A 13,646-nucleotide genomic window follows, 5' to 3' on the forward strand; every position below is an offset into this window, starting at 1 on the left:
AGCCGGGGCGCACAGAACGTTATTCCCCTCGCCGAGGTGGAGTACCAGCAGCGCTCTAGCCATGGACTCAGAGCACTCTACCTGCCTAGCCAGTGTGGACGGGTAGTGAGCTAGTGCGCCCGGGGCTCCTTTAATGCGCTCTAACACGCAAGTGTAGCCAAGCCCTAAGATGAAAAATGTTGGTTCGAGTCTGGTTCCAGGTCAGTTAAGCATATCGGTTCAAGCTGGTTCTCTGGTTCTGTTCTGGTGTGAGTCCAGGTGGGCAAATGAAATCCGCAGCTGCTGAACTCTCCTCATAAGGGGGGCTGGGGGGCTGGCTATTGCTATGGAAGAGGAGGCTGGTGTCTGTCTCTGTCTGCTCATGATATTAGCACCCGGGAGTTAATTGAGCTCCCTGGGTCAGTTGATGCTGCCTCCTGCGTTGTGATCTGGGGCCTAGACTGAGCAGCTGCTGCTCCCGCAGCGGGGTCTGTGCCAGGGAGAGACCTTCATTAAGCCCCCTCTGTGCCAGCCCAGGTGGGGACTTTTGATGTTCCTGGAACTAGCCCCCTGGGGTAGCCCCGGGGCTCTGCCAACGTCAGCTCTTGAACCAGAGTTTCCAGGTGCCTGGGGGAAAGGGCTGGGGCCGGGCAGGAAAGTGACTCTGCACAAAGGACTCTTTTCAGGGCATGTGTCTGCAGGTCCCAGAGCTGCTCCCCTCAGTGACACAGCCAGGCTCACGCTGGAGAGCAAACGCCCATGGGAACGGGACAGTCCCCAGTTCTCCCAGGCAGAGGGGAGAGGGAAGGAGACAGGAAGGGGAATGGTGAGACCAAAATGGGCAGCAGGAGCAAGAAGTGGGGAGGGAGACTCCCAGGCCTGCCCGGATCCATTCCCTGCATCCCCCTGGGCAGACTGACTCTCCTGGGAACAAGGGGAGGAGCTGTCAGAGGAAAAGTCAGTTCCTTCCCTGGCCGAGGCCCCACGCTGTGGGGGACATGCGCTGCCCTCGGGGCCAGTGTCAGGAGGAATCCCCCAAAGTGGCTCCTTTGATTCTGCTCTTTTCTAGCATTTGTCTTAGAGACTGTAGCCTTTTATTTTATTTAAAGTGAATTTAGTGTGTGGGATCACACCACCCTGGGTTCGGCTCTGATGGCTACAGTTTCAAGCTTAATGGAGTGAAAGTCACCTCTGCTACTTGCCTCAGATTTACAGTCTCTAGGAACACAAAGACCAAGGGCAGTGACCACACAGACATTCACAAGTACAAGGTCTAGTGCTGTTTTACAAGTTTTATTAAAGTAACTATTAAAGTTATGAATACCCAAGCATACAGAAATTCCATACAGACCTGTGCATGAGTTACAAACATAGTTATACTCACATCCTCCTAGATAGTGTTACAGTCTGTAGGTCTCTCATGGATTGATCATCAGTGGAGGGATGGTTCCTGCTGGAGTTTTCCCATATGTCACGGTGTATGCACACCCTGTCCCGAAAGGGGATGGGAAGTGGGTGTGTGGACACCACCGGTGAGTTTACTTGTCTGTGTCCAACCCCACTAGCCCAGGGTCCAAGGACCAAAGCAAAGGCCATAGCCCCAGTGCCTGGGGAAGCATGGCCTAGTGGCCAGACTTACTAGCACGCAGCCCTTTGGTGCAGGGTGGCGGGGCCTAGAGGCCAGTACCCACCAGCAAGGGGGGCTGGCAGCCCAGGTAGGGGAGACCCAGGGCCCTAACAGTGGCAGAGCCACTGGCTCAGCAGAGAATCCTACTAAAACACGCTGAGCTTACCTGGATGGGAGATACTCGTCCATCACCCTCCCTGGGTCACTTCCTGCCGTTGTCCCTGGTGAGGCAGTCCACGAGGCTTCTGGGTCTCCAGCACATGTAGCTTCCTGGGACTCCATCGGTCGCAGGGTCCAAGCTGGTCCTTGTGGCTGTAGCCAGTCCTCAGCGGGACCGACCAGCCCCGGTCCTTTCTCTCCAGCCTCCAACCCAGAATGAGCTTGGCTTCCTCCCTCTAGACTGCTACAGCATCTGGAGCATGCCCAGTCTGGCCTAGGGTGCGGGACTTCTGCTATCCATAATGTGGGTGTAACCCTGTCTTGGCGAGTGTGGCGGATGCGCTCCCAGTCACACTACAGGGAATTCAGTTTTCCTAATCTGGGCACCCTCTTTTTATATGGTGATTCCAACTATACCTACATTCTGTGCATGTTCATGAAAGTGTCAACCCTCTTTGTTCTTATTGGTTTGGTGTCCCCCGGAAGCACAAGGGACCCCAATTTCTATTGGTCAGGTAGGTTCTATTTATTCTCATTAGCATTGATTCACAATTTATACCCTGTGGTTAAGACACATGTTGCAGACAGATATGCCATTACAACATTTTTGTGATTTAAAATTAACCTTCTGGCTAATTTTTCACAATATTACCCACTGGTATATCTTTGCCCATAATCTTGTGGCACCGGGTCATTCCTCAGTGACGTACTGAGGTCAGCATTTCTTAGCTCCAAGGCCTAATATGGCTAAGCTAAAATCTTACAAGCTTCAGCCTGTGGGCCTTGTGTTTCAATCCTGCTTACTTAGATACCTAATGCATACCTATCCCTTCTACTATTAATCAATCTTATACTTTTATAATCCTACAGTTTTACTCTATTTAACATAAAATGATTATATATGACATAACATATGAATTAATCATAACATCACACAATAAATGACAAAAAAACTAAAATAATTGGTTACAGGACTCTGTCCAGGGAGGGTTTAAAAGTGCCCGTGTGGGTTCAGCCTTGGTGGGAGGGGCCAGGTCTGTGTTGTAATAAAGTCACTGATGGTTTTACCCAGTGTAGCAGAGTTCAGTGAGTCTGTCTGCAGGGATAGAGCTGGGGGGAATCGGGGTGTGAAATGGACTCAAGCCCCTTCTGAAACCTCCCCCATCGCCCCTCTTGGCCTGACAGGCTGAGGAATCACGTCCACGTTTTGCTCCAGATCATCCCAGCTTCAAAGACACAAGGAAGGGAAATGGCTGTGATGGAGCCAGCTCAGGTAGGGAATTTTTCAGGGAGGTTGTTGTAGGGGGGTAGGGCCAGGAAACAGACAGGATGAAGCAGAGAGGGGACAGGGTGATAAACCTGCTGAGACACGTTTAACCTGGGCCTGATTTTCTGAACAGGCCTATTCCATTCCCCCCATTTCTGAAACAGGAAAAAAAAAAATCCTGGGCAGGGCTGGGAAAACTGACCAGACTCCCTAATGTACTCAATGCTTTTTTTGCCTCTGTCTTCACTAACAAGGTCAGCTCCCAGACTGCTGCGCTGGGCATCACAAAATGGGGAAGAGATGGCCAGCCCTCTGTGGAGATAGAGGTGGTTAGGGACTATTTAGAAAAGCTGGACGTGCACAAGTCCATGGGGCCGGACGAGTTGCATCCGAGAGTGCTGAAGGAATTGGCGGCTGTGATTGCAGAGCCATTGGCCATTATCTTTGAAAACTCGTGGCGAACGGGGGAAGTCCCGGATGACTGGAAAAAGGCTAATGTAGTGCCAATCTTTAAAAAAGGGAAGAAGGAGGATCCTGGGAACTACAGGCCAGTCAGCCTCACCTCAGTCCCTGGAAAAATCATGGAGCAGGTCCTCAAAGAATCAATCCTGAAGCACTTGCATGAGAGGAAAGTGATCAGGAACAGCCAGCATGGATTCACCAAGGGAAGGTCATGCCTGACTAATCTAATCGCCTTTTATGATGAGATTACTGGTTCTGTGGATGAAGGGAAAGCAGTGGATGTATTGTTTCTTGACTTTAGCAAAGCTTTTGACACGGTCTCCCACAGTATTCTTGTCAGCAAGTTAAGGAAGTATGGGCTGGATGAATGCGCTATAAGGTGGGTAGAAAGTTGGCTAGATTGTTGGGCTCAACGGGTAGTGATCAATGGCTCCATGTCTAGTTGGCAGCCGGTGTCAAGTGGAGTGCCCCAGGGGTCGGTCCTGGGGCCGGTTTTGTTCAATATCTTCATAAATGATCTGGAGGATGGTGTGGATTGCACTCTCAGCAAATTTGCGGATGATACTAAACTGGGAGGAGTGGTAGATACGCTGGAGGGGAGGGATAGGATACAGAAGGACCTAGACAAATTGGAGGATTGGGCCAAAAGAAATCTGATGAGGTTCAATAAGGATAAGTGCAGGGTCCTGCACTTAGGACGGAAGAATCCAATGCACCGCTACAGACTAGGGACCGAATGCCTAGGCAGCAGTTCTGCGGAAAAGGACCTAGGGGTGACAGTGGACGACAAGCTGGATATGAGTCAGCAGTGTGCCCTTGTTGCCAAAAAGGCCAATGGCATTTTGGGATGTATAAGTAGGGGCATAGCGAGCAGATTGAGGGATGTGATCGTTCCCCTCTATTCGACATTGGTGAGGCCTCATCTGGAGTACTGTGTCCAGTTTTGGGCCCCACACTACAAGAAGGATGTGGATAAATTGGAGAGAGTCCAGCAAAGGGCAACAAAAATGATTAGGGGTCTAGAACACATGACTTATGAGGAGAGGCTGAGGGAGCTGGGATTGTTTAGTCTGCAGAAGAGAAGAATGAGGGGGGATTTGATAGCTGCTTTCAACTACCTGAAAGGGGGTTCCAAAGAGGATGGCTCTAGACTGTTCTCAATGGTAGCAGATGACAGAACGAGGAGTAATGGTCTCAAGTTGCAGTGGGGGAGGTTTAGATTGGATATTAGGAAAAACTTTTTCACTAAGAGGGTGGTGAAACGCTGGAATGCGTTACCTAGGGAGGTGGTAGAATCTCCTTCCTTAGAAGTTTTTAAGGTCAGGCTTGACAAAGCCCTGGCTGGGATGATTTAACTGGGACTTGGTCCTGCTTCGAGCAGGGGGTTGGACTAGATGACCTTCTGAGGTCCCTTCCAACCCTAATATTATATGATTCTATGATTCTATGATTCCCAGAGCTGCATCCTCACCCCACTGGCCAGAGGCTGCTGTGAAGTACGAAGGGAAGCTGTCGGGATTCCTGTCCCTGCCCCCGGCTCAGAGCTCTGCTTCCCATGTCTGCCTGTGCCTGGCAGGTTTGTGGGAAATGAGAAGACCCTGCCCTGCTCCGTGTGCTGGGAGGGACAAGGAGCTCTCACTGTCTTCCACCCCCTCAAGCCTCCTGGCTGCTCTGAGCAGGGTGGGGGTGGGATTCTGCTTTTCTGGGCCTCCTCCCCTGTGACTAGTGGGATTCTGGCTGGGGCTGCAGGTGCTGAGTGGGGGAACTGATGTTTCAGATGCCGGTGACCTTCGAGGAGGTGGCTGTGTATTTCACCCGGGGACAGGGAGCTCTGCTGGACCCCGGTCAGAGAGCCCTCTACAGGGACGTCATGCAGGAGAACTATGTGATGGTGACCTTGCTGGGTAAGGGATTCCTGTGGCCTCAGCTCTTAGATGCACGTCTGAATCTCATCAAGTTCTTCCATGGTCAGTTGGATTGGGGGGGAGGGTCGCATAGTTCACAACTGCAGTGAGGGAGAGATTTGCATCTACATACCCCCTTCAAGGGAACAGGGAATTCAGAAACCTAATGGACATGCTAATTCATCCCCATCTCTCCAGCTTTCAGGGGATCAGAAGCAGGGTATCGTCCTGCTTGTATTATTTTTCCTTCACACCCGTTCACCTTGCTCCATCCATGGGGCGGGCTCTAGGTTCTGCAGGCTTGGAAATAGGCAGGAGTTTAACACCTGAGCTGTGTGTGTGTCAGCAAGTCCCCCATAACACATCTTCTCTGAGACCTCCTAGTGAGGGTGTAACAACACCTCTGTGCCCTCAGATATCTGCTGCTCCCAAGGGGTCTGAGTTACCACAGTCCCATGTAGGGTCAGGTTAAACTCAGGGAATGTTCCTTGTGACAAATACTCTACCAAGACTCCGTGAGCCCTGAGCTTCCCTGATTTCACCCCCTGCACAGTATTCCCCATTCCCAAACCTGACCTGATTGCCCAGCTTAAACGAGGGGAAGAGCCGTGGGTCCCAGATCTCCAGGCTGCTGAGGAAAGGGAGAGCCCAAGAGGCACCTGCACAGGTGAGGAATGAGGGAAACTGAGACAGAAACATCTGGCGAGTGAAGGAAAAAGTTTGGACTCCCAAAAACTTACTGTGAGTGAAAGCCGTCAGTTGTGCCCCTCTCAACCAGGTCAGGGCGGCCGTCAGCAGGTGTCCTATCATCAAGGCAGAAATCAATCATGGCTTCCCACCCACCCTGTTAGCTGTGGGAATTTCCTCCCTGACTTTGCTTCCCTGGGAGTGTTTGGGTGGGATGTAGAGGCAAAATCCAATGTCTCCATCTCCCCAAAAGTAACTGTGTTGTGTTTTCACTCTTTGCTGTTCCCCTTTCTGTCCTTTCTCCCCGGCACAAGCAGTGACTCCTGTCTGGATTCTCTCTCTCCCAGCAGGTGATAGGACAGTGAGTGAGAACAAGGAGGAGAATCCACATCAGGAAGGGCCTGAGCAAATGGAACCACAGGAGATGTTTTTGAGAAGAGCCGAAGGGAATTTTTCCCAGTGCTTGGAGCAGGGAAGTGCCTGGGAAGATGGAGACAGATCAGAGATGCAGCTGGGAAACTATCCCGGGAAGAAACTGGATGAATCCACTGAACATGGCGGAGGATGCAAGGATCCCAAGGAAACCTCAGTCCAGCAGACAAGTCACAATGAAGAGAAACCCTACAAATGCCTCGACTGTGGGAAAAGATTCCGTTTCAGTGCAAACCTTGTTAAACATTGGAGAACCCACACAGGAGAGAAGTCCTATGAATGCTTGGACTGTGGGAAAAGGTTCAGTGAGAAGTCACACTTTATTACACACCAGAGACTGCACACAGGAGAGAGACCCTATGAATGCCTGGAGTGCGGGAAAAAATTTAATGAGACATCACATCTTATGTCACATCACAGAACCCACACAGGAGAGAAGCCCTATAAATGCTTAGACTGTGGGAAAAGCTTCAGTAGGAAGCCTTATCTTATTAAACACCAGAGATTGCACACGGGAGAGAGACCCTATAAATGCCTCGAGTGTGGGAAAGGTTTTATCGAAAGTTCATCCCTTACTAAACATGAAAGAATCCACACAGGAGAAAGACCCTATACATGCCTTGAATGTGGGAAAAGCTTCATTCAGAAGTCAGAACTTATTATACACCAGAGACTGCACACTGGAGAGAGACCTTATAAATGCCTTGAGTGTGGGAATGATTTCAGTAGTCGCTCCCGCCTTATTAAGCATCAGAAAATCCACACAGGTGACAAACCCTATAAATGCCTCGATTGTGGGAAAAGTTTTGTTGACAGAACAAAACTTACCACTCATCAGAGAATCCACACAGGAGAGAGACCCCATAAATGTTTAGACTGTGGGAAAAGCTTCATTGAGAAGTCACAACTTATTCTACACCAGAGACTGCACACAGGAGAGAGACCCTTTCAATGCTGTGAATGTGGGAAAAGTTTTATTCGGAGCTCAGCGCTTATTACACATCAGAGAACCCACACAGGAGAGAGACCTTATAAATGCCTTGAGTGTGGGAAAGATTATAGTGAGAGCTCAAAGCTTATTACACATCAGAGAACCCACACAGGAGAAAGACCATACAAATGCTTGGACTGTGGGAAAACTTTCAGTCAGCGCTCACATCTTACTAAACATGGGAGAATGCACATGGGAGAGACACCTTATAAATGCCTTGACTGTGGGAAAAGCTTCAGTAAGAGCTCAGAGCTCACCAAACATCAGAGAATACACAAGGGTGAGACACCCTAGGAATAGCTTGACTGCAGACACACATCAGTGACCCACACAACAGAGAGACCTTGAATGTGGGGGAAGGTTTATTTGGTGATCCCAGAGTATCAGGCATCTGCAAATCCGCATAGGGAAGAAACCTCTGAGATGTTCGCAGTGTGGGACATGGTCCACATGGAGCTAACACCATGTTGGACATCAGAGACTCCTCTACACAGCAGAGAAATTCTCTAAGGGCCCTGACTGGGGCTGGCTATGGTGACCAACCCATTTCCTCATTCCCACACACATCAGGGGCATTTGGCTCCCAAGGATCCAGCTGCCCATCACTGCGGTGAGGATCCAGCAGCAGCCAAGCAGCAGCTGGTCAATGACCCTCTGTCTCTGCCTGGTCTAAGCAAACCCCAGGCAGAGGAGGAGAAGCCCCCATCAGCCCCTCCTCCCTGCTACAGCCCTGGCTGCTGAGCTGATGGGGCATAGGTGGGGGAACGGAGAGAGAGAAACTCCTCCAGCCTCTCCCTCTGCCTGGCTGAAGTTCCCCCCTCTCCCTTACCTTCCCAGTCGGGATCCCCCTGCCATGGAGATGAGGAGAAGGACACTTGTGCCAGGCCCCACTTTCACTCTAGATGCCTGTCCCCACGCCGCATCTTCCCCAGCCCTTGCGCTGGGCTCCCCCACTGACCTGGAGCTGTTCCTTGCATGGGGAGTGTCCTTGGGGGCTAGAAACTCCTCCCTTCCCCAAATCCCCCAGGGCACTGGGCTATGGGCAATCAAATATTAAGGGACCAGGCCAATGAGTTATGGGGAGGACACTGGGGGTTGAATGGTTGGGGCTGGGGGAGCTGGGAAGCAGGGGGAGCTGCGTGCTGGGGCTTTTGAGTGTTTGGGGATCATGGGACAAGAGGAGAGGGAGAGCACAGCAGCAGAGACTTGCTGTCTCTCATCACTCACCCTCTCTGCCCCTTCTCCCTGCCCCCTCTGCATTCAGGCAGCACCACTGAGGGGCTGATTCCCACAGGGCCTTTTGTGGGAGGCCTGGAGATCCCACTTCTGCCTCTGCAGCATCAGCCTCTGAGCGTGTCTATGGTAGGAAACATGGTCAGGATTAGCCAGCGCATCTCTGTGACCCTGCACCAGTTTTTCTACTGTAAACTCTCCCTGAGCATCTTATGTGCAAGGCTGAGATTTGTCATGGATATTTTTAGTAAAGGTTGTGGACAGGTCACGGGCAATAAAGAAAAATTCACGGAAGCCTGTCCATGACTTTTACTACTAATATCCGTGACAAAATGGGAGAGAGAAGGCTCCAGCACCTATTGCTGCTGGGGCTCTGGGGTTCCATGTCAGCTGGGGAGGTGCGGGGGCTCTGGCTGGGGTCTCCGAGGGCCCCCACCACCACCACCTGCAGCTCGGAGCTCTGGAGCCGCCCCGCCATCCATGCCTGCTGGGAGCTATGGGGGGCCCCCAGCCACCCGCAGTGACTCAAAGCTCTGGGAGCCACCCATTGCGGCCAGGAGATGTGGGGTAACCCCACGGCCTGCAGCAGGTCAGAGCTCCAGGGGGCAGCTCTCGGCTGCCATGGGTGGCAGGGGGACCCCGCAGTTCCAAGCCACCACGGGCTGCAGTCACGGAGGTGTCTGGAAATCACAGGTTGCCTGAGTTCCACAACCTCCGTAATAAAACCGTAGCCTTACTTACCTGTTCTGACCCCCTCCCATTCACAAAGTGATCGTTAGTCCCTTTGTTTCCCCTTTGGGGCCAGATTGTCTCATTCCTAGATAGTCTCACATTACACCAGGCCGTGCTGAAAAGCATTAGTGTTTGTACATTTTCTCCCTTTATGCACAAGAATTAATGACATGCTAAATAAATGGGGAGCGGGGACAGTAAAATGTGGTGTTTTAGCGTCTGTGCTCTTTCAGGGCAATGGGGTGAGTCTCAGGGATTCCCTCCTTCCCCCATCACTGTCATGCTCCACTCTCGACACAGCAGCCCCTGTCCAAGCGATGGAGAGTTTTATCCTGTCCTCGTTCTACCCCTCCATCTCCTAGGGTGTCACTTACCCCCGTATCCCTGTCTCTCCATGCTTAGGAATCACAGTTTGATGTCTATGATCCTAAGTCAGACTCCGGAGGGCTGGAGAAGAAAGTGTCATAGACCTAGGAGTGGGTGGGGAAATCCCATTGAACCTCAAAGCACAGTTTGACCTTTCAGATCTTGTAGCCCTGTTTCCATCTATTGGTAAAATTGCTTCCTGGCTTTTTCTAGGCTAGTCCAGATCATTTGTACATCGGAAGATTTGTCTTTCTTTCTCTTTCTTTTATTATGATGATGCTAAAGCTTTTGCAACTAATACAACCAAATAATGAGGCTAGAAGTGAAGCCGGTTTAGTGGCTTCAGAAGAACATGGGTAAATTTATTTTCCTGATTTTGAGTCTTAAATGATTCTCTGAGATTTTACTTTATGAACAAGAACGTGTTTTATAGCCCACCCTGGATTGTGGGTTTTTCTCTCTTTGTGAAGGCCGTTTGGTCACATACTTTGATATTAGTTTAGTTTGACAGGATGTAGGTCAGATTCATTGAGGACTTGACAAGACAAATTATCATTTGCCAGAATAGTCCTTTTTTAGATTTTATTTTAATCTTTATCTAACCCTTTGTCATGAGATTTTTTTTGTGTGGTTTGAACAATGACAGTGATCAATATCTCTCAGCACAAGCAGTGATGGTATGAGATACATTCACAGTGGTCGAGCCTGAGACTGAAACAGGGAATGAAGTTACTGCCTGATCTATGAAGTGATGTAAGATACCATTTGGAGGGGCAGAAGATGAGGGGAACAGAGCTGGGAAACTGCTGGGTTTGCTCCTCAGAGCCAGACGGCTGAGGCTGAGAACTGTGAACTCGCTGCACCGGTGCCAGAGAGAAACTTGAATTGGATTGTGAGTGTCTTGTGAAGCTGCCCATGAAATCTAAAGGACCATGAACGACACTCCAAAAAATGATCCGGGGGTAGGGGGCAGCATCTCCCTATTGCAAAGATGCTGAGGTTGGGTGTAGCCAAGAAGGGAGCCGGGGATATCAACAGACCTGGGCAGCCTTGAAGCCAGGCCAATACCCAGCATTGAGGCCAGAGGGAGATGGGCAACCTTACAGTTCAGCTGCTCACTGTGGCACTGCGTCCCATATTCTTCATAGAGATACTATTATGGTATGATTATAGCATAACTATGATGTATTTTTTTCAAGATAGGTCATGTGAAAGATCATTGAAAAGGGTATGATTTACTGAATATGATGATCCTATTTGTATGCATCTATCTTTTTGTATCTGAAGTTAGGAATATTGGCTATGCATTTCTATTAGAAATGTGTTTACACTTGGGGAACACCCACTAGGCAAGATTGTCAATAGGGCTGTCAAGCGAATACAAAAATTAATCACGATTAATCATGCAATTAAACAAATTAATTGCAATGAATCATAAGATTAACAAAATTAATCACTCGATTAATCGAACTGTTAAACAATTATAGAATTCCATGTATTTAAATATTTTTGGATGATTTTTACATTTTCAAATATATTGATTTCAATTACAACACAGCATACAAAGTGTACAATGCTCACTTCATATTTATTTTTGATTACAAGTATTTGCACTGTAAAAAAACAAAAGAAATAGTATTTTTCAATTCACCTAATACAAGTACTGTACTGCAATCTCTTTATCATGAAAGTTGAATTTACAAACGTAGAATTATGTACAAAAAAACCTGCATTCAAAAATAAGTGTAAAATTTTAGAGCCTGCAAGTCCACTCCGTCCTACTTCTTGTTCAGCCAATCGCTCAGACAAACAAATTTGTTTACATTTGTGGGAGGTAATGCTTCCCACTTCTTGTTTAGAATGTCACCTGAAAGTAAGAACAGGTGTTCTCATGGCACTGGTGTAGCCGGTGTCACAAGATATTTACGTGCCAGATGTGCTAAAGATTCATATGTCCCTTCATGCTTCAACTACCGTTCCAGAAGACGTGTCCATGCTGATGACGAGTTCTGCTCGATAACAGTGCAAAGCAAAATGGATCAACACATGTTCATTTTCATTATCTGAAATGCCACCAGGAGAAGGTTGATTTTCTTTTTTGGTGGTTCAGGTTCTGTAGTTTCCACATCAGAGTGTTGCTCTTTCATGACTTCTGAAAGCAAGCTCCACACCTCATCCCTCTCAGATTTTGGAAGGCACTTCAGATTCTTAAACCTTGGGTCAAGTGCTGTAGCTATCTTTAGAAATCTCACATTGGTACCTTCTTTGCGTTTTGTCAAATCTACAGTGAAAGTGTTCTTAAATGAAACAACATGTGCTCGGTCATCATCCGAGACTGCTATAACATGGAATATATGGCAGAATGCGGATAAAACAGAGCAGGAGACATACTATTCTGCCCAAAGGAGTTCAATCAAAAATGTAATTAATGTATTATTTTTTTTAATGAGCATCATCAGCATGGAAGCATGTCCTCAGGAATGGTGGCTGAAGCATGAAGGGGCATATGAATGTTTAGCATATCTTGCACTTAAATACCTTGCATTGCTGGCTACAAAAGTGCCATGTGAACTCCTGTTCTCACTTTCAGGTGACATTGTAAATAGGAAGCCAGCAGCATTATCTCCTGCAAATGTAAACAAACTTGTTTGTCTTCGGGATTGGCTGAACAAGAACAGGGTGGACTTGTAGGCTCTAAAGTTTTACATTGTTTTGCTTTTGAGTTCAGTTATGTAACAAAAAACTGTAGATTTGTAAGTTGCACTTTCATGATAAAGAGATTGAACTTCAGTACTTACTGAGGTGAATTGAAAAATACTATTTCTTTTGTTTATCATTTTTACACTGCAAATAGTTGGAATAAAAATAATATGCACTTTCATTTCAATTACAACACAGGATACAATACATGTGAAAATGTAGAAAAACATCCAAAATATTTAATACATTTAAATTGGTACTCTATTGTTTAACAATGCAGTTAAAACTGTGATTAATCATGGTTCATTTTTTAATCGTGATTCATTTTTTTGAGTTAATCATGTGAGTTAACTGCAATTAATCTACAGCCCTAATTGGCAGTCTAAATGGCTGGCTGGGAAGGGCCATTAGGGAGAACAATAGGTTTTAAAAGAAGGTAATCTCCCAGCAGAAAGCCTTCCTGAAGACCCTACAAACAGCCTGGAGTCACGGCTGTTGTGACACTACAAAGTCATGTGACCAGATCACCTGGTACTGGACTCCATCTTGGAAAACCAGTGTTTTTCCACTGAAAGGCATGGGAACCAAGCATGGAGACAAACGGTGCTCTTCACATACAAAAGCTGTTTAAGACAGAGGAGAGACATCAGCATGGTTCTTCACTGACTCCCCGCCCAAAGGAGATTCTGGGAAACCGTTGAGGAAAAAGGACTGAACTGGGGGGAAGTGCTGAAGCCAGGCTAGAGGGGTTTCTAGACTGTGAAGAAATACCTGGGGTTTTTAAGCTGTAAGCAAGGGCAGCCGGCCCCTTAAGAATCTCTGTAACCAGCTTAAATAATTATTTAGGGTGAGAAGTTGCTACTCATATCCAATCTCTTTAGTATATAAAGCTTAGATTGTGCTTTGTTTATTTGCTAGATTATCTGCTTTGATTGGTTTGCTATCCCTTATAATCCCTTAAAATCGATCTCTTGTAGTTAATAAACTTGTTTTTGCGTTATCTAAAACAGTGCGTGTGGGAGTCATAACTTGGGGCAGAAAGCTGTGTATTTTCCTTTCCACATTGAGGGAGGGGGCAAATTTCATGAGCTTATGCTGTACAGTTCC

General features: G+C 47.9%; 1 protein-coding gene across 7 annotated transcripts in view; it reads left to right on the forward strand.

Moving 5' to 3' along the window:
- The window catches only part of LOC114021967 (zinc finger protein OZF-like), a 65,682-nt gene that overhangs the window by 41,298 nt on the left and 10,738 nt on the right, over positions 1-13,646 (forward strand). For 2 of the 7 annotated variants that reach the window (XM_043528675.1, XM_043528676.1), the window contains exons 2-4: positions 5,272-5,461; positions 5,952-6,065; positions 6,433-7,350. The exons of 2 other annotated variants lie outside the window; for them this stretch is intronic. In XM_043528675.1, the coding sequence (XP_043384610.1) occupies positions 5,272-5,461; positions 5,952-6,065; positions 6,433-7,350 (1,222 nt within the window). Of the gene's footprint in view, positions 1-2,900; positions 3,039-5,271; positions 5,462-5,951; positions 6,066-6,432; positions 11,211-13,646 lie in introns of those variants that run through there. 3 more of the 7 variants (XM_037914774.2, XM_043528681.1, XM_043528677.1) reach the window with 3 other exon arrangements.

The sequence above is a fragment of the Chelonia mydas genome, chromosome 14 (genome assembly GCF_015237465.2).
Source record: "Chelonia mydas isolate rCheMyd1 chromosome 14, rCheMyd1.pri.v2, whole genome shotgun sequence".
NCBI classification, from domain to species: domain Eukaryota; kingdom Metazoa; phylum Chordata; order Testudines; family Cheloniidae; genus Chelonia; species Chelonia mydas.